Below are 11,314 nucleotides of genomic sequence, written 5' to 3'. Positions count from 1 at the left end.
CCATTTCAAGAAGGCCGCCGTCTCGTGTGGAGGCCAATCCGTTTCAAAAACATTGTCGGAGCATGTTTGTTTAACACGTAGTAGCAGGCTTTCGCAACCAATATTCTAAAGTTTTTTTTTTTATCGCGTAAGTCTAAATGTGTCCGTAACCCTCCACCACGCGACACGGCCAATTGTTAGTAAGGGGATTTGTCACGTAAATAAAACGCGTGCCAATTGGTGACTACCATCGGTGTATTGGAGTGTAAATCCGCAACATTTACAAATTGGAGTTCGACGTTTCACTGGTGACCTTCATCGAAGCTGGCACGGTGGGATCCATTTTTAGCTGAGCCCAGGCCCATTTGCACGTGCATTGCTCCCTCCCGTACATCAAATACAAGGGTGAAAACCCCGTTGAGGCATGATAAACAGGTCCCAGTCCGACTGGTCGCGTTCACTTGGTGGCATAGCATGGAAGTGAGGGTTCCATTTAAACGCTCCATCATCCCATCGGTTTGAGGGTGAGTAGGGCGAGGTACGGATTTACTTTGTACCGACGAGGTCCCAGATCTTGTTGAGCTGTAGAAGAAAAATTCCGACCGTGGTCGGTCAGAATCTGCTCCAGGTGTACACCCTCATCTAGAATGTAGCCGTGCAAAAAAGCGTCGGTCATGGACGAGGCCGACTTGATCTTGTAAGGGCCACACCATGGGCCGGCAGATGCTTGTGGCCTCGCTGAGAAGTTGGGAATGGGCCCAAAATGTCAAGGGCCACAAGTTTGTTGACGCGAGGAAGCCGTAGGCTTCAGACGCGCGCAATCCTGGCAGCCTTTAACAAATAGCGCCACGTCGCTTTCCCTGCCCGGCTAGTAGTAGCCGCGCTTAACGGTCAACAAGGTTTCGTGGGTCCCGAGGTGCATCAATTTCTCGTGAATTACACGAGTCTTTACACCATTGGAACCTAATTTGCCAGTAGAAAAAGTGCGCCTTTTGTCGTCATCTGGTCCAACACCATGTGAGACTAGGCTCTAAGGAAAGCTGTCTCGGGTGTGGACCAATCCACTTCAAGGACAGTGCATACATTATCAGAGTTATATTTTTTGTTTGCATTATGACTGCAGGTATTGTGGTCTATGCAAACATGACTCCTCGTAAAAAAAAGGTGTCAGTTTTGTTGCCAGATAGAAGGGTAAAAAGACAATTATTACACGAGTCTGTTTCCGCCGCAGGTCTGTGGGCACCACAATACAGGACCTCTCCAGCTACGCGTCCCAACGCACGAGGAGGCCGTCATGCAGGGCAACGGCCGGGTAGGTCGTCGGGCTTGAGTCATGCTTGCCAGATTGAACCCTGCGCCGACATTTCAACAGAGGTATCTGTGGGCGAGACTATTCATCGCGAGGGGGACCAAGGCCACAACCCTCGAGGTGAGCCGCTGCTCTGGGGCATGGAGTCAACTGGAGCTCTGCAACGATTCGAGGCAGTCGTGCTTGCACACCTCCTGTCCTGTGGCAAGCGAGATGATGCATCCGCATTTCCGTGCTGTGCCCCCTTCCTGTGAACGCATCCTCCTGCAGCACCTCAAGCCAGCGGGACAACTGACCTCAGGGTTGATCTATGCGCAAGGAGGATTGTAAGGCGGCATGGTCCGTCCGTATGGTGATCCGCCTGCCATACAAGTCGGGCTCGTACAACTGGATGACGTACACAATGGAAATTCGTTATTTTCTTTGGACCTATCAGCTACGTGACTTTACTGAAAGACGAGACCAGTTTGAGGCTTTTGAAAGGGCAGCCTTAAATGTGACGGGTATCTCAGTCGTAATAAAATCACGATCTTCAGCGAAAGAGGAAACGCAAAACATTTGCAGATGAGAGCTCGGAGGCAGACGTGACACTTGAGGGGAGGGAGAGGTTCAAAATAGAAACATTGTATGTGGTCATTGATCAGCTGGTGGCATGCCTTGGGTGTCTAACAGTGATGTCACAGTGGAAAAGGTAAATGCACTCTCCGCTGCATATCCATCAGACCTGGACATGAACTTTGCCAACGAACTCATCCAATTCAAGTCTCTCACGCCTGACTCTGAGAAGTGCCCAACTAAATCGCTTGAGTCGTTGCAGGCACTTCAGCTGCTAGTCGGCGTTCTCCAAAAGATGTGCCCAGGAGCTTCACAGGACCATGATCCGGACCTTCCAAGGGCTGCTTTGCGACGTCCCAGCGGAGCCATCCCCACCCCACCCCTCCTCTGAACGACGGTAATCGGGTCCCAACAAGCGGTCGTTAGGTGATTTAGTCGTTCAGCGAGTACGGGAAATGCATGTGGAAGGCAAGATTCGTTTCGGGCAGCATCGAAAGTTACCCCTACCCCCTCGCCCCCACCCCCTCGCCTTTTTTCACCCAAAATGACCTACAGTACTTTATGACATTTAAACAAATGGACAATAGATGAAGATGCTAACATCAATATAAGCGCATTAAAGGAAACGTGGTGAATCAATGCATTGCTATTGACTACTGGCAACAGCCCATCGTGAACAGGGGAATGGTAGGTGAACAAACATTTGGCTCTATGGAGGCACTACACTATACACGACTACACTATACACTACAACAACCACCATTCGCCACTAAGTGGCGGTGACGTCACCACGACGCTTATGCCAGGCCATGTGCACTTTGAGGCCACGTATACACTATACGCTACACTATACACTACTATACACTATACATTGGGCTCTATGGTGGCACTACACTACAATACACTACACCACTATACAATACATTACTATACACTGCACTATACATTACACACTACACTGCTATACACTCCACTATACACTGCACATTGGGCTCTATGGAGGCCTGTCGTGGAATTGCTCGTTAACAGCGATGGTCGCTCAGATGGGTTCCACTGTGTTCACATTCATTGCGGCTCAATAAATTCGAGTTTTATTTTTTTACCGAACTGCGCTTGGACCAGAGCAGCCTCACAATTTACCGAGCAATCCTCCCCGGGGGATCACAAAAGCGGAGCCAAGGGGGAAATAACCCCCCCCCACCACCACTGCTGCCCCCCCCCAAATCAAATCACGGCCTGTTGCACCACACCTCGGGACTGGGACACGGCCGCAAGCAACCCCCGAAGCGATCGCGACCTCGGCAGTCTGGAGGGTCGTGGGAATTGTTTTTATTAATGCATACAATATCACCGCCATCACATTATGTACACTTGTTGAAGAACAAAAGAAATCCGAGCAAAAGAAACGTCGAGTCGTCGGGCGCAGAGAGGCATCCGGCCCAAAATCCCAGGCGACTTTCCTCGCACGCGCAACACAGAGACGACCCCTCTAGTCACACAAGTCGGCGGAGACGATAAGACCACACACACACACGGTCTCAGAATCAACACACGGTCTCAAAATCAACACAAAGTCCCAGACCAAACTCGGCTCCCCGTCATACACTTCCACTTGTCTGGTGATGACGGTGACGACGCTGCCGATCGCGACGACGCTGGACATCGAGACATAGAAAATATCTCCGAGTCCATTCGGATTGTGGGTGGGCGGGGGGGGTCCACATGATGCACTGTGGCTCCCCATCAGCCCTCACGGGTTCACCTTGGCAACCTTCCCCCCCCCCCCAAACCTGACCATGACGAGGGCTCCAGCCTTCAACTGGGTCTGCCCGGCACGGCGACCCCCGAACAAATATCTCTGCTCCTCCCAGCGAACCGCATTCGGTATGCCTCTCGCCGTGGCGACGTGTCGCTTGCCATCTACAAAATGACCTCGTAAATATTCAGTGACGGATTAGGCCTCACCGTGGCTGTGCCTACCATTATTACGTTGTCACCTACTCCACCCTACCAGCGACCCCCCACCAAAAAATTGAGGAAAAAATAATCCCTCGGCTCCGCTCGTCACCCTGTCTCGATCGAACGTCACAGCAGACGGGGCGGGCGACCCGCGGAGTGAAGGAGAGACGGCCATTGGAGTAGTCGGGGAGCGCCTCGGCTACGCGGCGCCGGTTCCGTGCCGTTTCACGCGCGAGTCCACGCCGCAGACGGCGGCTCCAAAGGCCGAGGGATTTGGCGAACCTGGACGCTCTGCTTGGGTCGCCGGGGATGGCGATGGCGAGCTCACACGCAGGGTAGCAGGCGGCAGCTTCACTTGTCGGGAGGAGGGGGGCGGCGGGGCTGAATCACGGGTGGTGGAGGCGGTTGTGGGGGGGGGGGTCACAGGTAGACACGGCGGAGGTCGCGAGGCGACGTGATGGCGTTGCAGCGAGGGCACAGCTTCTTGGCACCCTACGGAAGGCGGGGAAATAATGGTGGTCACACGGTTGTCAAGACGGTAACGCCAGCGTGTTGTGAGCAATGCCATTGGGAGGGGAGGGGGGGGGCTGACGCTAATTGGCTCATTATCCTCGTAGCGTTCACGACGACTAAAGTGACGAACGTGTGAGGGGCTGTTAACCCCTCTCCGCCTTCAATAAATTACCAAACACAATACTGAAATTCGAAACTCAAGAGGAGCTTTGTGGGTATTTTGTAAAACATGGATCCTGATGGCACCAGATAACCGTCGAGTCTTGCGAATGACGTCAGGGGGATCTTTACCGTCCACTGTGGAGTAGACGGTGCCGAGTATTTACCAGTGCCGGATTACCCTCGGAGCAACAGTCACTACATGTGTAGCAGCTACACGTGTAGTAGCCACTAATGTAGTAGCTACACGTGTAGCTACTAATGTAGTAGCTACTAATGTAGTAGCTACACGTGTAGTAGTAGCTACTAATGAAGTAGCTAATGTAGTAGCTGCACTTGCAGTAGCTGCACGTGCAGTAACTACATTAGTAGCTACTACATTAGTAGCTACTACATTAGTAGCTATTAGTAGCTACTGCACGTGCAGTAGCTACTAATGTAGTAGCTACACGTGTAGTAGTAGCTACTAATGTAGTAGCTACTAATGTAGTAGCTACACGTGTAGCTACTAATGTAGTAGCTGCACGTGTAGTAGCTGCACGTGTAGTAGCTACGGGTCCCGCACTTTCAAGGGCCATCGTGCTAAATGCTTTCAAGCTATCAATTCCGGTTCAGTGATTCTGCACCAGCTCTATTACTATAGTACTACACCGCCTTCAACTTTTACGAACGACCGTGTGTTTATGGTTAGCGATTAGTCGTATTATCTGGCCGTATAGCGAATGAAAAAATACAATTACTTTACTGTGCAAGTAAAAAATTAAAGTGTTTTAATATTTACGTGTTTTTTGTTTAATTTAGGGCCCCTTTATAACATAATGCTACAGGCCCTGCACTAGCTTAATCCGGCACCGAGTATTATTAGGGTTATTGTACCCACAGTAATAACTGGCACGGCCGCTCGATTAGAACCGCAACCGTCTGTGTGCGTGTGCGCGAGTGCTTTGTGGTGTGCGTGTGTCGTGCGTGCGGGTGTGCGTGTGTCGTGTGTGCGTGTGTGCGTGTAACTTGGCTAATCACCAGTGAACGCAGCCAGCACTCCTCACAGTGCACGTGCCAGCACTGCACGGACACGAGCGGCTGAGTGTATGGCTCCTGCAAAGACAAAGATCCCCCGTGTAGCATTAACAGACTGCTGGGGCAAGTGCTGTTCGTGAGTAGCACCTATGAAGCCAAATCCACACAAGTGCACAAACAAACACACGTACCAAGACACATATCCACACTCACGTTTTGCGCGTATAGGAATTGTCAATGAAGGGTTTGGAGATTTCATGCAGGAACTGAAACATTGCTACATCGTAGTTTGCTGCGGTGCCTCTCCACGTACGGGTCGACGCACCCTCAATACCTCATCAAGACCCGCATATTCACACAACAGGGGCGGCAGCAGCAGCAGCAGCTCGTGCCGAGTAAACGTGCGAGAGACTCGCCATGCATATGAGGCAGTGGTATCGGTCTCCTCTCTCCACCAGCCTCTCCAGCTCCTGAACCCGGGCCTTGAGCGCCTGGATCATCACGCCGCTGGAGCTGCTGCCCGGCCTGAAAGCGGAAGGGAAAAAGTGTCTCCCCTCGACCGCACGCGCACTGACAGCCTTTTCCACAACAGAGGCCAAGGGCCATTTGGATATTTGTAACATCATTCGCGGGCCATGCAAAATTAGCAACTTAAAAATTTGGCCGTTATGTTTGGTCAAACATTTAATTAACTCACCCCTAACGCGATGGCTGGAACAGACCAAATGATTTTGCGGGCCTTATACGCACCATCAAGGCTGAAGATCTGGACAAGATCGGTCACATTCCAGCTGATTTGGTCAAAGGCACAAGTACAATTATCCTCCATCTAAGCCTACACAGGCCATTGTGGCGAGCACTGTTTAGTGCGCACCCATCAAGGCTGGCGGGGGGCAAGGCCGGGTGGTGTGGCGAGCACCACCGTGATGATGTTTACACACCGCGACAGGCAGGCACTCATTGGGGGAGATGACTGACACACACACAGGCACACAAAGACAAAGATCCCCCAGTGTAGCCTTAACAGACTGTTGGGGAAAGTGCTGTTAATGAGCAGCACCTATGAAGGCCGGCACGGCACACGAGGAGGTGGGTGGCCAGCACCACGCCCGACCGCCTTTGTCTCCCCCGTGGCGATGTTTACACACCGCACCGGGTACTCATTTGAGGCTGAGTCGACCCAGAGGAGGCGCAAGACCGGTTCAGATAATTGTCACTGTGGTGTTGGCCGTGAGCGGGAATCGAACTCGGGTTGCCGAGTTCATAGCGCAGCGCGCTAAACGCTGCACCACCGCTCCCCACACACACACACGCGCACGCACGCACGTGCGGACACACACATGCACACACACGCACGTGCGGACACACACGCATGTGCGGACACACACATGCACACACCTGTGGATGTCGCTGTTGCGCTGTGTCCTGCTCTTCTCGCTGCTCCCCGCGGCGCTGCTCGTAGACGGAATGTCGTCTGTGGGGGTCGCGGTGGGCCAAAAGAGGTGTCGCAGAGAGGGTGCAGAATCAAGATGGGCGTGTATGCGAGCGTGGACGTGAGCGTGTAGGTGAGCGTGTACTCGAGCGTGTGTGTGTACGTGAGTGTGTACGTGTGTGTACGTGTGTGTGTGTACGTGTGTGTACGTGTGTGCACGTGTGTGTACGTGTGTGTGTACGTGTGTGTGTGTACGTGTGTGTGTGTACGTGTGTGTGTGTGTGTACGTGTGTGTGTGTGTGTGTACGTGTGTGTACGTGTGTGTACGTGTGCGTAGGTGTGTACGTGTGCGAGCTTGGAACCCACCCTCTGGTCGCTCCCACTTAGGAGGTTCTCCACTCAGCCGCGTACAGGGGACATCTCCACTGCACACGCGCACACACACAGGCACGCATACACACGTGTTCACACGCGCACGCACACAGGCACGCACACACACACACACGTGTTCACACGCACACGTGTTCACACGCGCACGCACACAGGCACGCACGCACACGTGTTCACACGCACACAGGCACGCACGCACACAGGCACGCACGCACACGTGTTCACACGCGCATGCACACAGGCACGCACGCACACGTGTTCACACACACACACAAACAGGCACGCACACGCACACAGGCACGCACGTGCACACGTGTTCACACGCGTACGTACAGACACGCACACACGTTCACACGCGTACACAGTCACGCACGTGCATACGTGTTCACACGCGTACACAGGCACGCACACACGCACACACGTGTTCACACGCGTACACAGTCACGCACACACACACACACGTGTTCACACGCGTACACAGGCATGCACGTGCACCCACTCGTACACGCGCACACGTGCCACTACACCCACGGCGTGTGCGTTACAGGGTGGCATCGATCACGTGTAAGTCAGGGGTAGACCCTGGGGGATCATTGTCAGGGGTCAGTGTTAGGGGGTAGACCCAGGGGGGTCATTGTAGGGGTCAGTGTTAGGGGGTCAGTGTTAGGGGGTCAGTGTTAGGGGGTAGACCCAGGGGGCTGATTGTAGGGGGTCAGTGTTAGGGGGTAGAGCCTGGGGGATGATTGTAGAGGGTCAGTGTTAGGGGTCAGTGTTAGGGGGTAGAGCCAGGGGACTGATTGTAGGGGGTCAGTGTTAGGGGGTAGACCCAGGGGGATGTAGGGGGTCAGTGTTAGGGGGTAGAGCCAGGGGGATCATTGTAGGGGTCAGTGTTAGGGGGTAGAGCCAGGGGGATCATTGTAGGGGGTCAGTGTTAGGGGGTAGACCCTGGGGGCTGATTGTAGGGGGTCAGTGTTAGGGGGTCAGTGTTAGGGGGTCGGTGTTAGGGGGTCAGTGTTAGGAGGTCAGTGTTAGGGGGTCAGTGTTAGGGGGTCAGTGTTAGGGGGTCAGTGTTAGGGGGTCAGTGTTAGGGGGTAGACCCGGGGGGCTCGTTGTCGGGGTGCCGAGTGTTGTGAGCCGAGGGGCGACGTGGGGCCCTCACTTGATGAGGGCCCCACGAAGGGCCTGCCGCTCCAGGGCGTCCCCCTGCCCGTCCTCGTCGCACGGAACCACGTCCGCCTCCGTGTACCTGCTCGCCGCCCCCGCTCAGGAACTCTAAAGAACTCGCACGGCACGGCAACTCGGGACTGCGACGATACGACGATAAAGGTTTTTATTTTATTGTACCGGGTAAGGCCCGCTGAGCCATGTAGCTCTTTTTCAGAAGCGATCTGGCTCAACAAAAATGATGGCTCTACAAAGATGGATTATCGCGTGGAAAATCATAGCAGCCAAACTGCTCTTGAACACGTCGATTCTAAATGCGGAGAGAAAACCGGAAGACCCGGAGAAAAATCCACGCGACCACGGGGAGAGAGACGCAAACTCCAAATATACAGCAGCAGGCGCCATGCAATACGTGACGTGGATTCACAGGGCATCGATATGAGCCCGCATCTCAAGGCGTTGTATTTCATAGGAGGCGGCCCGAGGAGAAAAGATTGTCCTGCAGCCTGGACTTGGAACACGGTAAGGGAGCTGACAGCACGGACGGCTGAGGGAAGGGAGTTCTCGACTCTAAGGGTAACGTCCCACTGGGCGAAGGTTGACTGGGGAATTTTGATAGGAAAGTCTTCGCTGCAGAAGCGGAGAGTTCCCGGGAGGGCAGCACCCAGAGATGAGAGGGGACTGGTAGGAGAGTATGTGGAGGGGAGCAGAGTGGAATGGAAGGCAGAGGGAGGTTCCCACGGAGGATCTCGTCGAGGCCGATGACTGCCCGTGGCTGCGTCTGCTCGTGAGCTTTGAGTGCCGGGAGGATACTGGGGAGAGCCGAACTGCAGACTCTGATCTCCCTCGACGTCCAACTCCCCCTCACTCTCGTGGCAGACACCGCTGTTCGTTACGAACCCCGAGCCTGCACACGGGGACACGCAGAGGCAGATGCATATACAGAGGCAGACACACGCACACACGCAGACACACGCACACACACGCAGAGGCAGACACACGCACACACACACAGAGGCAGACACACACACACATGCGGAGGGGCTGTTGAACGCCAGCAGTCAAACACAGGCAATCACACACAGTCATGCACAAGGGCTTGGGCAGGGCTTTCATCCAGCAGTGGACGATTCCACCTGGTGACGGCAAACGGCAGGTGCGCGTGCATTCACCGCGGTATCCTCCGACGAGCAGGGAGCTGGCTCGGATGCGCGTCTCCCCGCACCACTCGTACTCCTCAAACGACTCCTCCTCCTCAGAGCTGCTCCCGTCCACACAAACCTTCAGCTCCTCGCGACCACTGCTGCCGCTGCCGCCGCCACCGCGGCTCTCGGCCACACAGCCCTGCTCACACGAGAGCACACAGCAATATGCACCCGTACACAACAACAACCGCCAATCGCACACTCACACGTAGGTACACAACAAGACAAAGATAACCCGTATAGCCGTGACCACTGTTGCGGCAAGTGCTGTTAGCACCTGTGAAGATACCACAGCACAACGGCCGCCATCAGCTACTAAGTGGCGGTGACCCGAGTTCGAGTCCTGGGCCTCCCCTAGGTCAACGTAGCCTTAAGATGAGCGCCTGGCGCGGCGTGTCAACTTCAACACAGGCAGCCAGGTGCGGTGTTGGCCACGGACCCTGCCCATGGTGTGCCCCCCCCCCCCGCCCCCCCACCCCTCGTGGCAGGGGCTCGTGGACACACCCGCGAGAGGCAGGCGTTGACGTGCTGGCTGCGCTCGTGCAGGGAGCCCGAGAGCGGACCCCCGCACACGGGGCACGGCTGCGCTTGCTGCGACTGCTTGCGCCGCTTGGCTCCTCCTCCTCCTCCTCCGCCCGACGGCGCGCCGCGCTGGCCTGGCGGGGGAGCAACGGTCGCACGCTGGTTACAAATCAATGTCGCCCATCGAACCACCGGCACGGGTTTGGTGTCGGCGGCGTTCATCCAGCGCGTCGGCTGTCGCGACGTTGCTACAATCCGCGTGTGAGCACAGTCAAAAGTCAGAGCGATTTATCACTCAAGTGAGCATCTAAGGTTGCTCATCACCAGTTTCCAGTCCTGAGCCAGCTGTGGAAATGTCGCATTTCTATGGCAAGACCCTCGTCTATCCACAGAAGCGACTTTCGACATTCCCACAAAGTAGTACCGCTCTTTACAAACAATCGAACCCATGATGATGGGCCGAGTTTAACTCGCAACCTCCCACAACCATAACTAAGCGTACAGTACAGCTGCAGTATTAACTGGGGCGGCCACTGCGCCTGAACCACAGACCCCCAGACCGGTGGTCTACACAAATTTTCAGGAGCGGGGCCACTTTCGCCGTTCAGACATCGTCATTGTGAGAAGGGCCGCCACCCATTGGAAACCGTTGTGTTTGACAGCACGATGGGGGTGAAGAACACTGCTCAAGAATAATCAGAAATGCTACCGCTTGGCCATATCGTAGCCTGTTTATCATTGGTTATCAAGCCAGTTCCAATATTGTAGACGTTTTATAATCCTTAAAATACGTTAACTGCAAGGTTGCGGGCACGGGGGAGGGAGATTTCATGCCATCACGTCGTGGGATGTGAGTGCCGTCATGATGAGCCTGGTACCATTCTCTCTGGAGTGCCTCCCTCCCTTCACCCGCATCAGCGCCTGTAAGAGTGGAGACGCACAGAGGGGGGGGGATAAGATTCAGTGGGGTCACGACCCCCGAAATGGGGACCCACTTAAAGGGAAATCGTTCTTCCTTTACCCAGAACTCGCTAACTGGAGACTCGTACATTTCAGCCTGCGCCGTGACCTTTGTCGGATTCTTCATTTGACGAAAATCCGACTCTTTAT

The 11,314-nt window shown here is 54.6% G+C and overlaps 1 protein-coding gene across 1 annotated transcript; it reads right to left on the bottom strand.

The window, feature by feature from the left end:
- Positions 1-3,157: 3,157 nt before the first annotated feature.
- Positions 3,158-11,173, bottom strand: LOC133359149 (E3 ubiquitin-protein ligase Rnf220-like). Its single transcript, XM_061577549.1, has 10 exons — positions 11,083-11,173; positions 10,187-10,338; positions 9,650-9,821; positions 9,291-9,384; positions 8,473-8,559; positions 7,290-7,348; positions 6,890-6,965; positions 5,908-6,016; positions 5,495-5,569; positions 3,158-4,294 (listed from the first exon to the last, which is right to left on the bottom strand). Exons 1-10 carry the CDS (start codon positions 11,117-11,119, stop codon positions 4,223-4,225), a joined length of 933 nt encoding a protein of 310 aa, XP_061433533.1. The 5' UTR covers positions 11,120-11,173; the 3' UTR covers positions 3,158-4,222.
- Positions 11,174-11,314: the final 141 nt, after the last annotated feature.

This window comes from Lethenteron reissneri, chromosome 64 (assembly GCF_015708825.2).
Source record: "Lethenteron reissneri isolate LAM-NWPU_2019-01 chromosome 64, ASM1570882v1, whole genome shotgun sequence".
NCBI lineage: Eukaryota > Metazoa > Chordata > Hyperoartia > Petromyzontiformes > Petromyzontidae > Lethenteron > Lethenteron reissneri.
The sequence above is the reverse complement of the archived record's forward strand: the minus strand, read 5'-3'. Positions and strand labels throughout refer to the sequence as shown.

Excerpts from the sequence above, each read along its gene's own strand:
- LOC133359149 (XM_061577549.1), bottom strand. The coding sequence starts at position 11,119 with ATGCGGGTGAAGGGAGGGAGGCACTCCAGAGAGAATG. Across the intron at positions 10,339-11,082 it reads GAGGCACTCCAGAGAGAATG|GCCAGCGCGGCGCGCCGTCG; the intron begins GTACCAGGCTCA and ends CTCCCCCGCCAG. Across the intron at positions 6,017-6,889 it reads CGCAACAGCGACATCCACAG|GCCGGGCAGCAGCTCCAGCG; the intron begins GTGTGTGCATGT and ends TTCCGCTTTCAG.